Source organism: Podarcis vaucheri, assembly GCF_965113315.1.
Source record: "Podarcis vaucheri genome assembly, chromosome: 7".
In the NCBI taxonomy this organism is placed as follows: Eukaryota; Metazoa; Chordata; class Lepidosauria; order Squamata; family Lacertidae; genus Podarcis; species Podarcis vaucheri.
The window spans coordinates 41112559-41126019 of record NC_138765.1 but is presented as its reverse complement, the minus strand read 5'-3'; the positions used below and the strand labels follow the sequence as shown (position 1 = coordinate 41126019).

The 13461-nt window shown below is 47.0% G+C and overlaps 1 protein-coding gene across 1 annotated transcript; it reads right to left on the bottom strand.

Annotated features, from left to right (window-relative positions):
• Positions 1–521: 521 nt before the first annotated feature.
• On the bottom strand, positions 522–11918 carry SETD6 (SET domain containing 6, protein lysine methyltransferase). The gene is made up of 9 exons (XM_082230806.1): positions 11825–11918; positions 11634–11726; positions 10048–10192; positions 9268–9409; positions 7772–7966; positions 6492–6615; positions 4473–4653; positions 3763–3905; positions 522–1957 (listed from the first exon to the last, which is right to left on the bottom strand). Exons 1-9 carry the CDS (start codon positions 11849–11851, stop codon positions 1640–1642), a joined length of 1368 nt encoding a protein of 455 aa, XP_082086932.1. The 5' UTR covers positions 11852–11918; the 3' UTR covers positions 522–1639.
• Between the last annotated feature and the right edge of the window lie 1543 nt (positions 11919–13461).

The following is a 13461-nucleotide window of genomic DNA, read 5'->3' as shown; positions in this document are numbered from 1 at the left end:
TCATCTATGACGAATGTTGTTAATGTTCTTCACTGCTTATATTTTCAACATAAATCTAATTCCTTTTTATACGATCAAGGTGCAGTACATCAATCTAATATATTGCTACTTTAATTAACAATGTTTAACTGCTATCATAAGAGGATAAAATTGAGGCATCAGTAAAATGTAAGCAAGAATCCTATTCTTGCTGATTCCCTGGGCAGTTAAGTGGGCTTCCAAGAAGGGGAGTTAAAAAAACAACAACCTAGGCGCTTTCACTTAGTGCACATGTTCAGGCCTAGAGATGGTACCTCCAAGTGAGCAACCAAAGGGGCAGAGAAGGATGTACACTAGGAGGTGGCCCTTCTACCTTCAGATGGCATGAATTAGGGTTCCAAAATGAATAGTCCTGATGCTGTAGTCACCATCGAGGATTTACGGGGGAGAGAATACTCTGTAAATAGAACTGTCCAGTACACCCTTTGACCCCATTCATCCTTAACTCCTCAAAGTGTCCATTAAAGTGGCAATAACACAGGTTTCTCACTTATCAATACAAATAAATTTTATTGTTTAAAAACTCCAAGCCTAGTCAAACTATACATCTATGCAGCTCATCTGGCCAGAGGTGGGATGGGAAGAAGGTTGGAAAAAGTAAAAGATTCTACAAAGGCATTCAAAATGTAAAATATAATAATAATAGACTTAACAATGAAAATGTTTTTAGGAACATTTTTTCAACTTCAAAGAAGCATAAAAACTCCCAGGGATGAGGAAGAGCATCTAGACATTAAGCAAGTGAAATATGTTAATCTTTGTTCAGCAGCGCAGACATCTGCACCTAGAGTGCTAGATCTGATCACAGTCCTTCGGGAGAGGGGGACATCCCAGATGACTAATGCCATATTTACTGGGTCTCACAGGTGTTGTAAACTTGGCCATCTTCCCAGCTGATTTAATGTACAGGGGGTCCTAAGAGGTGGGGAAACTGGCTTTCCAGGTGTCCTTTGACTCCAACTTCCATTAGTCTCAGCTGGCATGGCCTGGCCCATAATGGTCAGGGATGATTGGAGTTGTCCAAACGCATCTACAGAAACAGATCCCCCAGTTGTGTCAATTCCGTGCTGTGTAAATTGGTAGCCTTAAACATACAGAACAAGGATTGAGTGACTTCCTAGGTTTCCCAACCTTAAGGATAATTGTTGGAGGCCACTTTAGATGCAAAACATTCCAAAAAAAGGAGCTTCAAACACATTTATTGAATTGGCAGGCACTACTGGCTCATACGGCTAAAGAGAAATTAGATAAAATTAATGAAGGCCACAGTAGCTGCACTATAACTTAAATGGACTTAAAAGTCCTAAATGGAATGTCTTGTGCAGAGACAGCATCTCCTGGAGTAAGAAGCAAGCCACAATGAAGGCTTGTGGCCTGCAGGTTCCAATTTCTCAAAAACAACACTAGGAAGATGTTTGCCCTCCTATATTTCCCACTGCTATGTCCTTCAGATTCAGAAACAGATACTGTCTTTTGCTACCTGTGGGTGTATTTGATACTCACAGAAACACATTTTTATATAAAAATAAATACCTCTGCCTTTATAGAAACCTTTAGCTAAGCCTCCCAGGCCAACAGCACTTGCCTTCCTCAGCTGCAGCTAGCTTGTTAGCTCCAGCAACTGGTGCAAAATCATCTTCTGGCCATAACGCACTTGCAGGGCAAACTTCTCCCGGGAGCTTAGTTTTGAATAAGCTTGAGGGTCTCTGAGCATTTCTTCCTCTGCTTTTAAGTCTGAGCTGTATGACTTCAGGGTTAGCAGTGTAGCATCAAAGAGCAGCTTCTTCCAGGAGGTTTCAAGCCTTGGTATAGTAGTATTTGAGAGCATCAGGAACATAGCACCATCCTCGCCTGCTTTGGGTTCCTGGGTCTCTTGCTCCTTAAACTCCTTGAACTCATCTGCAGACATAGTCAGCACCTACGGCCACAAAGAACTGGGATTATTGAGAGCTACCTTCTTGGTCTCTTAAGTAACTTCAATGCATCAACAGCCCCACAGATGTTGGTAAACATTCTCCAAAAGGGATCCTGCTGTTGCTTCTCAGGATTTAAATCTATGGACCTTCCCCTCTCCCAAGTTAAGTTACATTCTGGAAGAGATTCATAATACAATGAAGTAAATTTGTGAGAGCATCTTGCAAAACATTAAAATACGACGTTTTACATAATTGGGGGAACGGACGGGACACTTGCTAGTTTCCATAGGCAGAATTTGGAGGAACAGCAGACACAAGTCATTCAAAATGTTTTGAAATTAAGTTTCCATTGAGACAACTGGAACAGGCAGCAAGAAATATAAATGTGTATAAAGGAACACAGCATTTAATCCATGTATGTAACTTGGTTAGTGATTATGTTCAAAGCAAAAGAAACTACCATGGTACCTTGGTACTTGCAACGGCTTGGCTCCCGAACGCCGCAAACCCAGAAGTAAGTGTTCCGGTTTGCAAACATTTTTCGGAAGCCAAACATCTGACTCTGCTTCCGCTTGAGTGCAGGAAGCTCCTGCATCCAATCGGAAGCCGTGCCTTTGTTTTCGAACGGTTTCGGGAGTGGAACTGACTCCTGGAATGGATTGAGTTTGAGAACCAAGGCACCACTGTATATATTAGTACTAAAACTGTCCTTTGACAAGCACCTGCAGGAAATTTGGCAGACTATTTAGAGCTCAAGGTCAGTGAGGCTGTTGGCCCCCAAAAGCCACAGAGAAAGAAGTCCCAAGGGATGGAAGCAGAATCTCTCTAGCCACATTTCTCCCTTTCCTGGGAACAATGACACCACCACAGAAGATACGTCATTGCCACACAGCATAAAAAGTTCAGACCTTCCCCATTCATTCCACTACAGAATATACCACTATTTACATGGGGAAGGGGTGGTTGCATAAAGAGAGAACATGGTGGAAGCTGCCTGGGACTTCAGCAGAAAGCAACAACTTAAAGTGTCTCAGTGGAAGAATTGGCACGCCATGTAGCAGAACTTGTGAGAGGTGGAATGAAGGCTGCTTCCTACATTTTCTAAATCCTGTCCATTAAAATAGGCAGCAGTAGCAGGCCAAGAGTACATGTGCACATCTTCACCCTGGTCCAGCAAGTGAGCCAGTCCCTGGAGGAAAGAGAAGCGCACTTGCCCAACTAATAGCTTCTCCATTGCTAGCTGTGCCCTTCCTTAGGAGGCGTCTCAGAACCCAGGGATAGGGAGGGCTTGCACAAAAACATCAAAGCACACAGACAGCCCCCAGAGCGACATCTGTAATGGCCAATGCCTCCAGTGGAGACAAGCCCTGGAAAGACTTCAAAATGACTAGTGCATTGTGCTGCCCCCAGCAAAAAACAAAGCACAGCTCCCCGCTCCCCCCCCCCCGCAATCTACAGACTGACCGAGGAATTTGCTCCTTACCCAATCAGCTAAGACTGAAGCACTCTTTTCCTATTCTGGGGCTGCAATGCCCAGGTGCCAAAGTGGCATAAGCAAGCCCCCAAGCAACCTCAAGCCTCCCTGCCTGCCACGGGAAGAAGCCTTCACAAGTCACACCTCCACTGACCAACAGAGAGGAGTTGTCCTCCCTCCAGCTAAACTGAAAGAATCTTCAGATTAAGTCCAACATGTCACCCCTGTAAAGTAAAACTCTTGTCAACTGCTTAAGTAATCACAGCAAACATGTACGGGAGTAAAATGGCCTCCCAGGAGTCTAATGGCGCAGCAACCAGTCAGAGCCCTCACCTTCAACGCCATGGCCAGCTCTTCTTCAGTTAAGACTCTCTCCCAGCCGATCACAAAAGCCCCTTCCTCACCCACCATCTCCATCTGGCAGAGGAAGTCCCACTGCTCCAAGACCAGCTGCCGTTGAGCTTCTGTCTTTGTAGCTGGTGGAGGGAGAGGGAGACAAAAGCAGGTGCAGGTTCAACAGGCAGCAGAGGGAGCATTGCCTGCAGTCAAAAGCAGAAGCGCATCATTTCGTCTAATCCAGTGTAGTGCCGCAGCTAACAGTGCCTGGCAGGGGCCAGAGAGGCCCAGCTTCAAGTCCTCACTCAGTCCCAACAAGACTTTGGATTGCATACTCAGCCTAACTTGTCCCACAGAGTTGTGGGGGGGGGGGGGAGAGGGGGAGACTAAAAACCTTGAATGCCATCCAGAGCATCATGGAGGAAAGTTCCATGCCTTCAGATTATTTTGTTTTAAATTGGCATTATGACCCAGGAGGCGTTATGCAAAATTGGGACGCAAAGTAATCAAGCTGTTCTGCTCTGGATGCCACCAGCAGCTGCAGAAGTCACATACAAACACCTGTATTTAAATGCAGCCTCCGCCTACTTAAAAACACAGCTGGAAAAAGCAACACAAGGTGACAGACAGATGGATTTTCAGATATCCTCTTACTCTGCTGATTTATGTTTCTTTTTTAAAAAAGTGTCTCCTGGTCAGCCTCTTGCCTTGCAGTGCTGCTTTGCATAGTGTCAGCATCTGGATGTCAGCAGCATCGTTTGTGTTGCCAGGATACGGTTCAGCAAAGCCATACATGTGGAGGAGCTGCCAGTTTGCCATCTCCCCGTAAGTGTTGAAGATCTCTTGGCCTTTGCAGATGGACTGAGTTGCAACCATTTTCAATACCTCCTGCAGACAAAAGAGGGAAGTAAAACTTGACAGATCCTGTCCAGCCCTGAGAATCTCCCAAGAAAAAGTTTTCCTCTGCCCCACTCATCTCCTGCAGTTTTCTCCATTCCTATAATGTGTGCAACAGATGAGGAATAGCAAAAGGGATGCAGTTGTAGGAGGAAGACAGAAGGTAGAGTAGCAGACGTCTTCCCTGTTTTTCATTCTTAGGAAGCATTGCCTTACACTCCCAAGCATTCCGCTGAAATACACCAAATTTGCTGTGAATGCTCTTCGAAGACAAGAGAAAATTCTGGAGAGGGATGTAAGAAAGCAGAGCCTCCCACCCATCTGCTGCCGAGAAAGGACACTCTGTGGAAAGGATGCATGAGGGATGGGGGAGCTTTTTAGCTCAATGGGCCAAACTGTTCTCTCTCCAACCCCTTTTGGGCCTGGCAACCCCATGGCATCACAGGGGTCTTCAGAAGTCCTTCTCAAAGCTCTATTTCATGCAGCACTTTGAAATAGGCTTTGTAGGCCCTGTCAACCAGCTGATCAGTAGTGCCTGCAAAGTCCCTTTTGGCTGAACTAGGCCTTTACCTACCCCCTATATGCTCCCCAAAGGAGAAGCAATACCCTAAGGAACCACTGCAGGTGATGGGCCTGATAGGTGAGACCTATGCATGCCCAAATACAGCTACTTCCAAAGTGATGAAAACAGAATCCAAGCACCAAAAATCAAGGGTGCGCCTGAGATCTGAATCAAGGGTGTGCCTTTTTACCCAACAACAGTCCTGTAAATTTTTTCATTAAGATTTTTTGTAGGTTTGATTTCAGGGACTGTGATGAGGGGAACAAGAAACAACAGCTTCTTACTCAAGCAGTACCTCTCACTTAGCAATCTAGGAAGGGATTTTCTCAAGCCTATGAAAAGCAATCGCATGACCTTGTGTCAGTCATGTTGCTGCCGCCCAAGGATTCCTACTGGTACTTGGGAACTAGAGAAAATGTACTTGGTTTAATTTCCTGCATTTCAGCTCCCCAAACAGCTTCAATTTAAATTCCACAAGGTACAATGTAAGACATGCTCTAGGTTCTTCTCCCCAGAGGGAGGAGAAGAGAACAAAGTTCCAAAGGGGGCAGATATTCTGTCTTCTACTCTACACAACTATTCTTTCTCCTTTCCTTTCATCCTTGGCTCTCCACAATGACATATTTCACTGATTAACCAAACAGGAGAAGCAGCTAAGCTACAATCAGCTGAAGCTATGAGCTAAGCATCCCCATTATGCCGAAGGACACAGAGAGGGCACACATAGATCCAAACCTTCTTCACCAGTCTTCCAAAGACAATCACAACAAATAATTCCTACTGCAGAATGGAATGACACCTTTGTCATTTTCTTATGGCAGGAATTCTCACTCTGCATCACAGTGAGTCTCCCCTGAGCAATAAATGAACCATCTGAGCCTTCCAGTACTGGGAGTAAACTCTGCACATTCCTCAAGGCAAAAGGAAGATGGACAGAGTTGACACAAGACTCTCTTTCTCCAGGCAAAAATCCCAGCAGGTCAAGCAGCTACAGATGGCATATCCTGCTTTTCCTTATGGAATCAGAAACTGCTGCAAGAAGGAATTGTTCCTTTGGCCACTGCAGAGCTGTATCGAGGACAAAGAGTCCTCTGGTCTGAACAAGTCATAACACACATAATGGGGACTGTGGCTCAGACATCTCCAGGAAAAAAACACTTGGCCCTTTGAAAATTCACACCTCAGGGAATAGATGTGAAAGACTGGGGGAGGTTGGCGTACACACACAGGGGCTCAACTAAATTTAAGCTCTGTATGCTCTGCTCACCGGCGAATATTCCAAGTTGGCATTGTGGTCAGCCACGTGATTCAAGAGATCTGCCATGGGCACCATCACTGGGGGATTGGGCTCCTCCTCATCTTCCTCTTCTTCATCCAAAGGCTCCTGGAAACTGGTGGGGAACAAAGCAGGGAGATACTAAACCGAGGCAGCTTTAAGTACAGCCAAATTATGTTGAGGTTGGTGAGACGGAAAGAGATGCACATGGCTCTGAAAATGGCTACTAGTTTAGAAACTGCAACACACAATCCAAGACCTGCCCCTGAACTCAATCTGAGCTTTACTATAAAGAGCCTCATCTAGGGTGCCCAAGCAGCATAGAACAGCCCTTTTCAACCTTGGGTCCCCAAATGTGGTTGGACTAAAAAAAACCAACATACCTAGTGAGAAGGACCAGCACTCAGGGATGATAGGAGTTATGGTCCAACAACATCTGGGGACCTGAGGTCGAGAAAGGTTGTTCTAGGCTGCTGGGGCACCCTAGATGAGCCTCCTTAAATTCAAGCTCTGGGAGCTGCAGGACATTACAGTTAAAAAGTGGAGCATCTTTCTTCAGTAAAACCTAAGTCTGCTCCTCTAACATACATTATTTGTTCATTTGTATATTCCTGCCTCAACATACTAGTTTACATGCTCAACTATAAAGACAGTCTGTAGAGCAGGGATGTGGAACCATTTCCAGTCTGAGGGCCGCATTCTCTACAGGTGCAACCTAGGAGGGGCCAGAGGCAAAAGGCGGCAGAGCGAAGGATAGAAAGCTTAACTTCCCACCGGAGGCTCGTTTCTACACATACTCCCTCAAACCCCGTCCTTCATCCAAGCAAACAAGAAGCATTATCAGAGTTCAAAGACACATTCCAGCCTGGGGAAGAGTGCCAAGGGCCAGCAGAGGGCCAGGTAGGCACATTTGGCCTCTGGGCCTGTGGTTCCCCATCCCTGCTGTGGTTTATGCAAGGAAAGTTCCAACTGTCCAAGGCCAGAGATGTGGAAAGCAAGAGAGGCACAGCAGTGACACTTCTCTTCTTTGTTGATAGGCAACTTTTGCTTTTCTGCCTTCTCAGTTCACCAAAAACTGAACCCCATCTGGGACTCCTCTATCAACTCACTTCCTACATATATTTAGTTTCTCAACCTGAATGCCTCTCAGGTGCCATCTCTTTAAACTCCAAACCACAGTGTCCCGGTGGAAAGCAACAGTACACACCCTGCTCGCCCCTTGGCAGTTTAGAGAGGGACCACTCATGGCTTCCACCTTTTCTCTCTCTCACCTGTATGCCATGACGAAGGCCACCAGCTTCTTGTAGAGCTCCAGAGTGTGCACCTCAGGGTCAAATATATCTGGGTGGGCCTTCAGGAAAGGCAGGATGGTGGTGGAATACTCTGTCTGGATATTGGCCAAGTCCTTGTCCACAGCTTCTGGAATCCCTGTTCCTTGCAGAAGTCTCATCTGCTCTTCTTTACTCCTGTACAAAACAGCAAGCAGAAGGTGCAGTTTCTTTCTTTAAGCAAGAAGCCAAGTAAGTGAACAATCAAAATGGTTCCTGTACAGCAGGCTACACTCTCTTGGCCAGAAAGCGGTGAGGCACTACAAACCAGTTGCAGAAGTGGCACCCAAGCAGAAAGTGGATGGAACATCCACTTTCTTTCTCCCTCTTCACTCCATCTATTCTCTCATGCATGCATGCATGCACACACAAACCCCCACACCAAGCACCCTCTATCTCCTTCATCCATAGCCCCATCTTCTCTTCCTCTCCAGACTGGGTGGATTAGCTGTGCTGAAGAAAGTAGAGTCCCCCAGATTGCTCACTTGTGCTGAACAGTATTGACAAGCTGGCTACTCCCTCATCTGAGATCTAGCTATCACCTTGGTATCTGAAAGATCCAATATGTATTCTCAAACCATCCTAGTTTTCCTAATCCAAGACTAGAGTGTGGTTTCTGCACTCTACGCAACTCCCTCACCAAAACACCCTTTCATTATACTACTCTCTACATCACTCCCCCCCACCCCACCCCATCATAAAAAGAAGCACTTATTAACACCAGCTTAATATTTGATTCTCACGTGACTGTTGTTTAGATGACCCACTCTCAAGTGTTTTTAAACCTATTCTTAAGAAACTGTGAACAAAGAGGTGGAGGTGGGTAGACACAAACCTGCCCAAGGTTCAAACATGTCACCATTATCATCCAGAAATAAACTAGCCTCTCAATCAAACATCTCAAGCACTACCCTTAAGCACCACCAAGCTGGTAACACCAGTGTCAAAAGTCTTTAATTTCTTCCTATGGAAGAAACTACAGTGCCTGCCTGCATTTTCTGGCATAACAAGGGGGAATGAAAGGCCTAGGACTGGAGTCATGAAGATACGCTCCAGCACAAGCACCTGACCATGCCCAGCCCAGCCTCATTTTCTGAGCTACATGCTTCACAAGCATCCTTGAGGTGGTTGACTCTGCTCTGGGCTCCAAATTTGTTAGGAAGAACTTCCTGACAGTAAGAGCTGTTCGACAGTGGAATTTGCTGCCAAGGAGTGTGGTGGAGTCTCCTTCTTTGGAGGTCTTTAAGCAGAGGCTTGACAACCATATGTCAGGAGTGCTCTGATGGTGTTTCCTGCTTGGCAGGGGGTTGGACTCGATGGCCCTTGTGGTCTCTTCCAACTCTATGATTCTATGATTCTATGGTGAAGATGTGCTGCAACTGATTTACCTGAGGAAGCTGGGTGCTGGCAGAACACAGCCAAACAGCCTCCCCTCTTACCAGAACATGGGGTGATCCAGACCCCTGAAGTTAGGCCACAGTGACAAATAAGGCCCCCAACGAGAATCACTGGCTGTGGATTCATGAAGCAAAGAAAGCAGGAGCGGAACCCAGCCGGACTGACTCTCCAGAGAGGCTTGCTCTATTAAAGGTAAATAAAATAGAGTGTAAGAACGCCAAAACTATTATCTGTTAAGAGAGCAAGCCAAATCAGCCAGAAACCTACGTCCATAGTTGAGAATACAACTCTACAATCTCACTCAAGGATGACACAGTTTGGGGCATTCTGAAGAATCTGGAAGCTTACTGAGGAGTTTGCCGTTTCCTCCACCCCGTTTACAAGTATCAACATGCACATTCTTCTTTATAGGACAATAGCACAGCCTTCCATCAACCTGGTGCCCTCCAGCTGTTGGACTATAATTCCTATCATTACCATGGCTGGCTGTCAATACTGTACACCATAGGTCAGCAATCTGGGGGCCTCTACCTCCTTTAGCACAACCAGACACATGCAGAGAATATGGATATATTAATAGAGGGTACTGTGTGTGTGCATATGTACTATGCCAAGTGGGGCTGGTGGGAGTTGTAGTCCAATAGCATCTGGAGGGCACCTACTTAGCAAAGGCTATTCTATATGATAGAAAGCACACTGGTGCTGGTTGGGGCTGAGAGTTGTAATTCAAAACAGCCGGAGGGCACCTGGTTGGACAGGCTGCCCAATGAACATGAAGCTTTTAATGAAGCTACAGAATCCCCCCAAAGCCATTCCTGTACCTTTCTCTAGTAGGGAAGAAAGGGGGCTTGTGTACTGCGAAAGGACTGCCGTTCTTGGGATGGTGAAAAGGACTTCTCCTGCCTCAATGTCTTCCCTGGCCACCAAGCCATAATCAGCTACTGTGCCCTCTCTGCTCACGCTGACCTACAACACAGGAAAAGAAAGTTTTTTCTCCAACTCCAAAAGGTGTTTTTTTTACTACAACCCTTAGTTACAGGTCCCTGGTTAGAGTCACAAAAGCCAACCCTTAATAGTTTAATTACCCTTTTGTACTCACAAGTGTAATCGGGAGTACTTGGAGCCTGATCTTTATTGTTGCAACAAGACTTCCTACTACCACAAAGATGAAGCAGCCAGAAGCTTAATCAATGGGTTACACCTGTATTTCAAAGTTTCCCAAAGTTTCCCATAATACATCTCAAGATGCATCATCAAGACATAGATATGTCACAGAAAAGGCTTGGTCTCAGGTAGAACCTGAGATCCAGGCATGCCCCTGTCACTCAAATATAGTCTTTCACACTTCATCACAGTACAAAGGAAAGAATTTACAGTTCCCTGGTCGCTGAGTCAAGTCAAATGCAACCCTTTTTCTTGTCTGGGCTATCACCAGTCATGACTCCTTAGGAAGGCCCTGCAGATGGACGGGACTGTACATCTTGGGGATTACAGTGGGCTCTCTCACTCCACCCCTTATACCTCACTTCCATGGGTCCTAAATGCCATTGGAACTGAGAATATTAATATAAGTGGCTTCTTATGAATTTCTGAAGTTTTCCCACTCAGCCAGTACATAGATACATTTATCAGTGAATTGGTATTTTCCTTTGCTGGAGACCTGGGGTTCAGTGGGGAGTCACAGGCTCCTGAGCTGAGCTTCCCTTGCAGATGCAATGCCTTTGCAGATATGTTGCTGTTATTTTCTCGTTTGGGGGGTGTCTCTCACCCCCCCTTCCAATTTCCTAGTAACACAAGTCAGGTAACTAAAGAGTGATACAGCCATTTTCTAACTATTTTAGCTCCCCCAGAGTGGCAATATTAACCGACCATTAGCAGCTGTTAGAATGGAAGCAGGAAAAGGAGCCAGACTAGATTAATGCAAAGTAAAATGGTGCTGATTGATGCACTAAAGTCTTAAAACTCCAGGTTTTCATTATCTTATTCATGCCGGTTCCTGTTTGCTGCTGCCCGGTTCCTTTGGATGAATGTTTTTGTTTTAAAGCATTTTATTATTAGGACGGGTGCATATTTACTGCTACAAGTTTTATTTCGGCTTGAATTTTCCGGGTGGTTCTGCACTGCCTTCCGCTCCTTTACTGCTGGGAACCGCACTTCCTCCCCCTGTGTTGTGTGAGCCGCCTGGGAGTAGGAGTCACCCGCAAAGGGCAGGTGAAATTCAAAGGGAATTTGAATGAAGAGCGGCCTCCCCTTAACACCTGGCCACGGGGCCTCGGCAAGGAAGCCTCTCGTTTTCCCCGGGGGGGGGGAATGGAGGGGCCTTTCCCCCTCGGCCAGTCTCTCCCCGCCGGCAGGGAGCGGCTGGCCCAATCCCTTCGGGCCCGCGGAAACCCCTGGCGGGCCGTACCTTAGCGCTCAGCTCCAGGCCCGCGTCGGCGCACCAGCCCAGGAAGGCGGAGAGGGCGCCCGAGTCACTCGCCGCCGCCGCCGCCTCCTCCACCTGCGGAGCACAGAGAGAAAGAGAGAGCGAGGTGCTAAGGCCTCCCCGCCGCCGCCCACTAGCCGCCCCTCAGGCCGCGGTCCGGCCGCCAAACCCACCTTGGCGAACTTGGCCGCTTTCGCCATGCCGGACGCACCCGGAACCACGAATGCCCAGATGAGCCTGCGCGCGAGGAAAAGGCTCGTCTGACGCTACGGGGCGGAGCCGCAAAACCCGCCCAGGAGGGAGGGGCTATTTCGCGGTTCCCTGAAGCTGCCTGGCAATTAGGCAGCCGCTCACTCTCCTCCGTGTCCTCGTAGCAGGGAGTTCCGCTGGCCGCCCCGTTAGTTTTTAAGATATCGTTACAAAGCCGATTTTAGCAACCACGGGCAGTGCGCCAAAGAGCCCTGGGGCGCTTCGCTCCGTCTTCTGCCCCAGCCGGGCTGCTGCTGCTCCTCTTCCTCAGGGGCTCCGACGGTGTTCTCGGTTCTTTCCAAAAGTTAAGCACTTGTGCAATACCGCAAGTACCAGTAAAATCTTTCGATACATGCGGGGAACCAACTCTAGCAATATGTGCAAGGCGGACTGGAATCAAATATGCTTTTTTTTTTTCACAGTTCCCGCATGCAGAGTTGACACACTTCCCGTAGGTCTCCCTTAAACCATTCCCGGTCTGCACCCTGGTCCTGCTCCACAGCAACTGTTTCTCTTTGGCTAGAATATATTCTTGAATGGTGAGAAGGCCTCTCACTTGCCTGGATGGAGAGACGTTTGCGTATGTGGGTTTGTATGTATCTGGGTTTTGCACTACTGCAAGGGAGCCTATTGCACAAAGGTTAAGAGTCAAATGTCTTGCTCTTCCCACTTTTGCCTCTGACCCTGCCCATCATTTACATCTGGCCCCTGGAAAGTTCCCCACAAGGGGATCTGGCCCTTGGGATGAAAAGTGTTTCCCACCCCTGAGATATGGCAAAGGGGCCAGAGGAAGCAATTGTGCTTTGCCAGGGGGCTGCCCATTCTATCCTCACCTTTCTTTGTGGGCTATTCTCCTCCTCTCACCCGTTTGTTAGAGGAGAGGAGTTGTTGCTGTTGGATGTGTTCACCTGGAGCGTCAAGGCAAGAAGCAGCAAGTCAGAGCCTTGTGGCACTTCAGAGACCAACACATTTATTATAATGGCTTAAGCTTTCATGGACAGCAGTCCAGTTCAACAGATGCATGAGTTCATTACATCCTGAGTTGTAGGTCTACATGGTTGAGGAAGAGAACTGTAAACACTGAGAGGAAATCAGAATAGCACTGAGTGTATTCTGCTATTAACAGTTTTAATACTGGTAATTACATTATCTACAGGTTGCAGTCTCCCTTTGAAATTCATTTGTTCCAGTATGTCCATCTTAATGTCAATTATAGCGGGTTCCGGGAAGTGGAAATGTTTCCCCACGTGTTTCTTGATATTGTCATTTCTGATGTCCATTTGTGTCCATTTATTCTTTTGTATAGAGGCTGCCCTGTTGTCTTAAGTAGAGTGCATGAGGACAATATTGGCAGATGGTGGCATAAATCACATTGGAAAATATAGTCGCTTATGGCAAATATTTTCAAGCTTTATGGGTCCACGGCTCCCTTGACCAACTACATTCTTTCTGCGGCACCCCTATGGGGCAGAGGAGCCCAATTATGTCACACCTTGCCTGCAGAGCTGGCAGCCCCTCACCCCCTTTTCGAACACCCTCCCTTGCGGAGTGTTTTCTCAGC

What these genes read in the sequence shown, in the direction of transcription:
- SETD6 (XM_082230806.1), bottom strand. Translation starts at nt 11,851, where the DNA reads ATGGCGAAAGCGGCCAAGTTCGCCAAG. An exon ending in CCAACTTGGAATATTCGCCG is followed by an intron (nt 4,654 to 6,491) that starts GTGAGCAGAGCA and finishes TTTTGTCTGCAG; the next exon opens with GAGGTATTGAAAATGGTTGC. An exon ending in ATGCAAAGCAGCACTGCAAG is followed by an intron (nt 3,906 to 4,472) that starts GCAAGAGGCTGA and finishes TCCCTCCACCAG; the next exon opens with CTACAAAGACAGAAGCTCAA.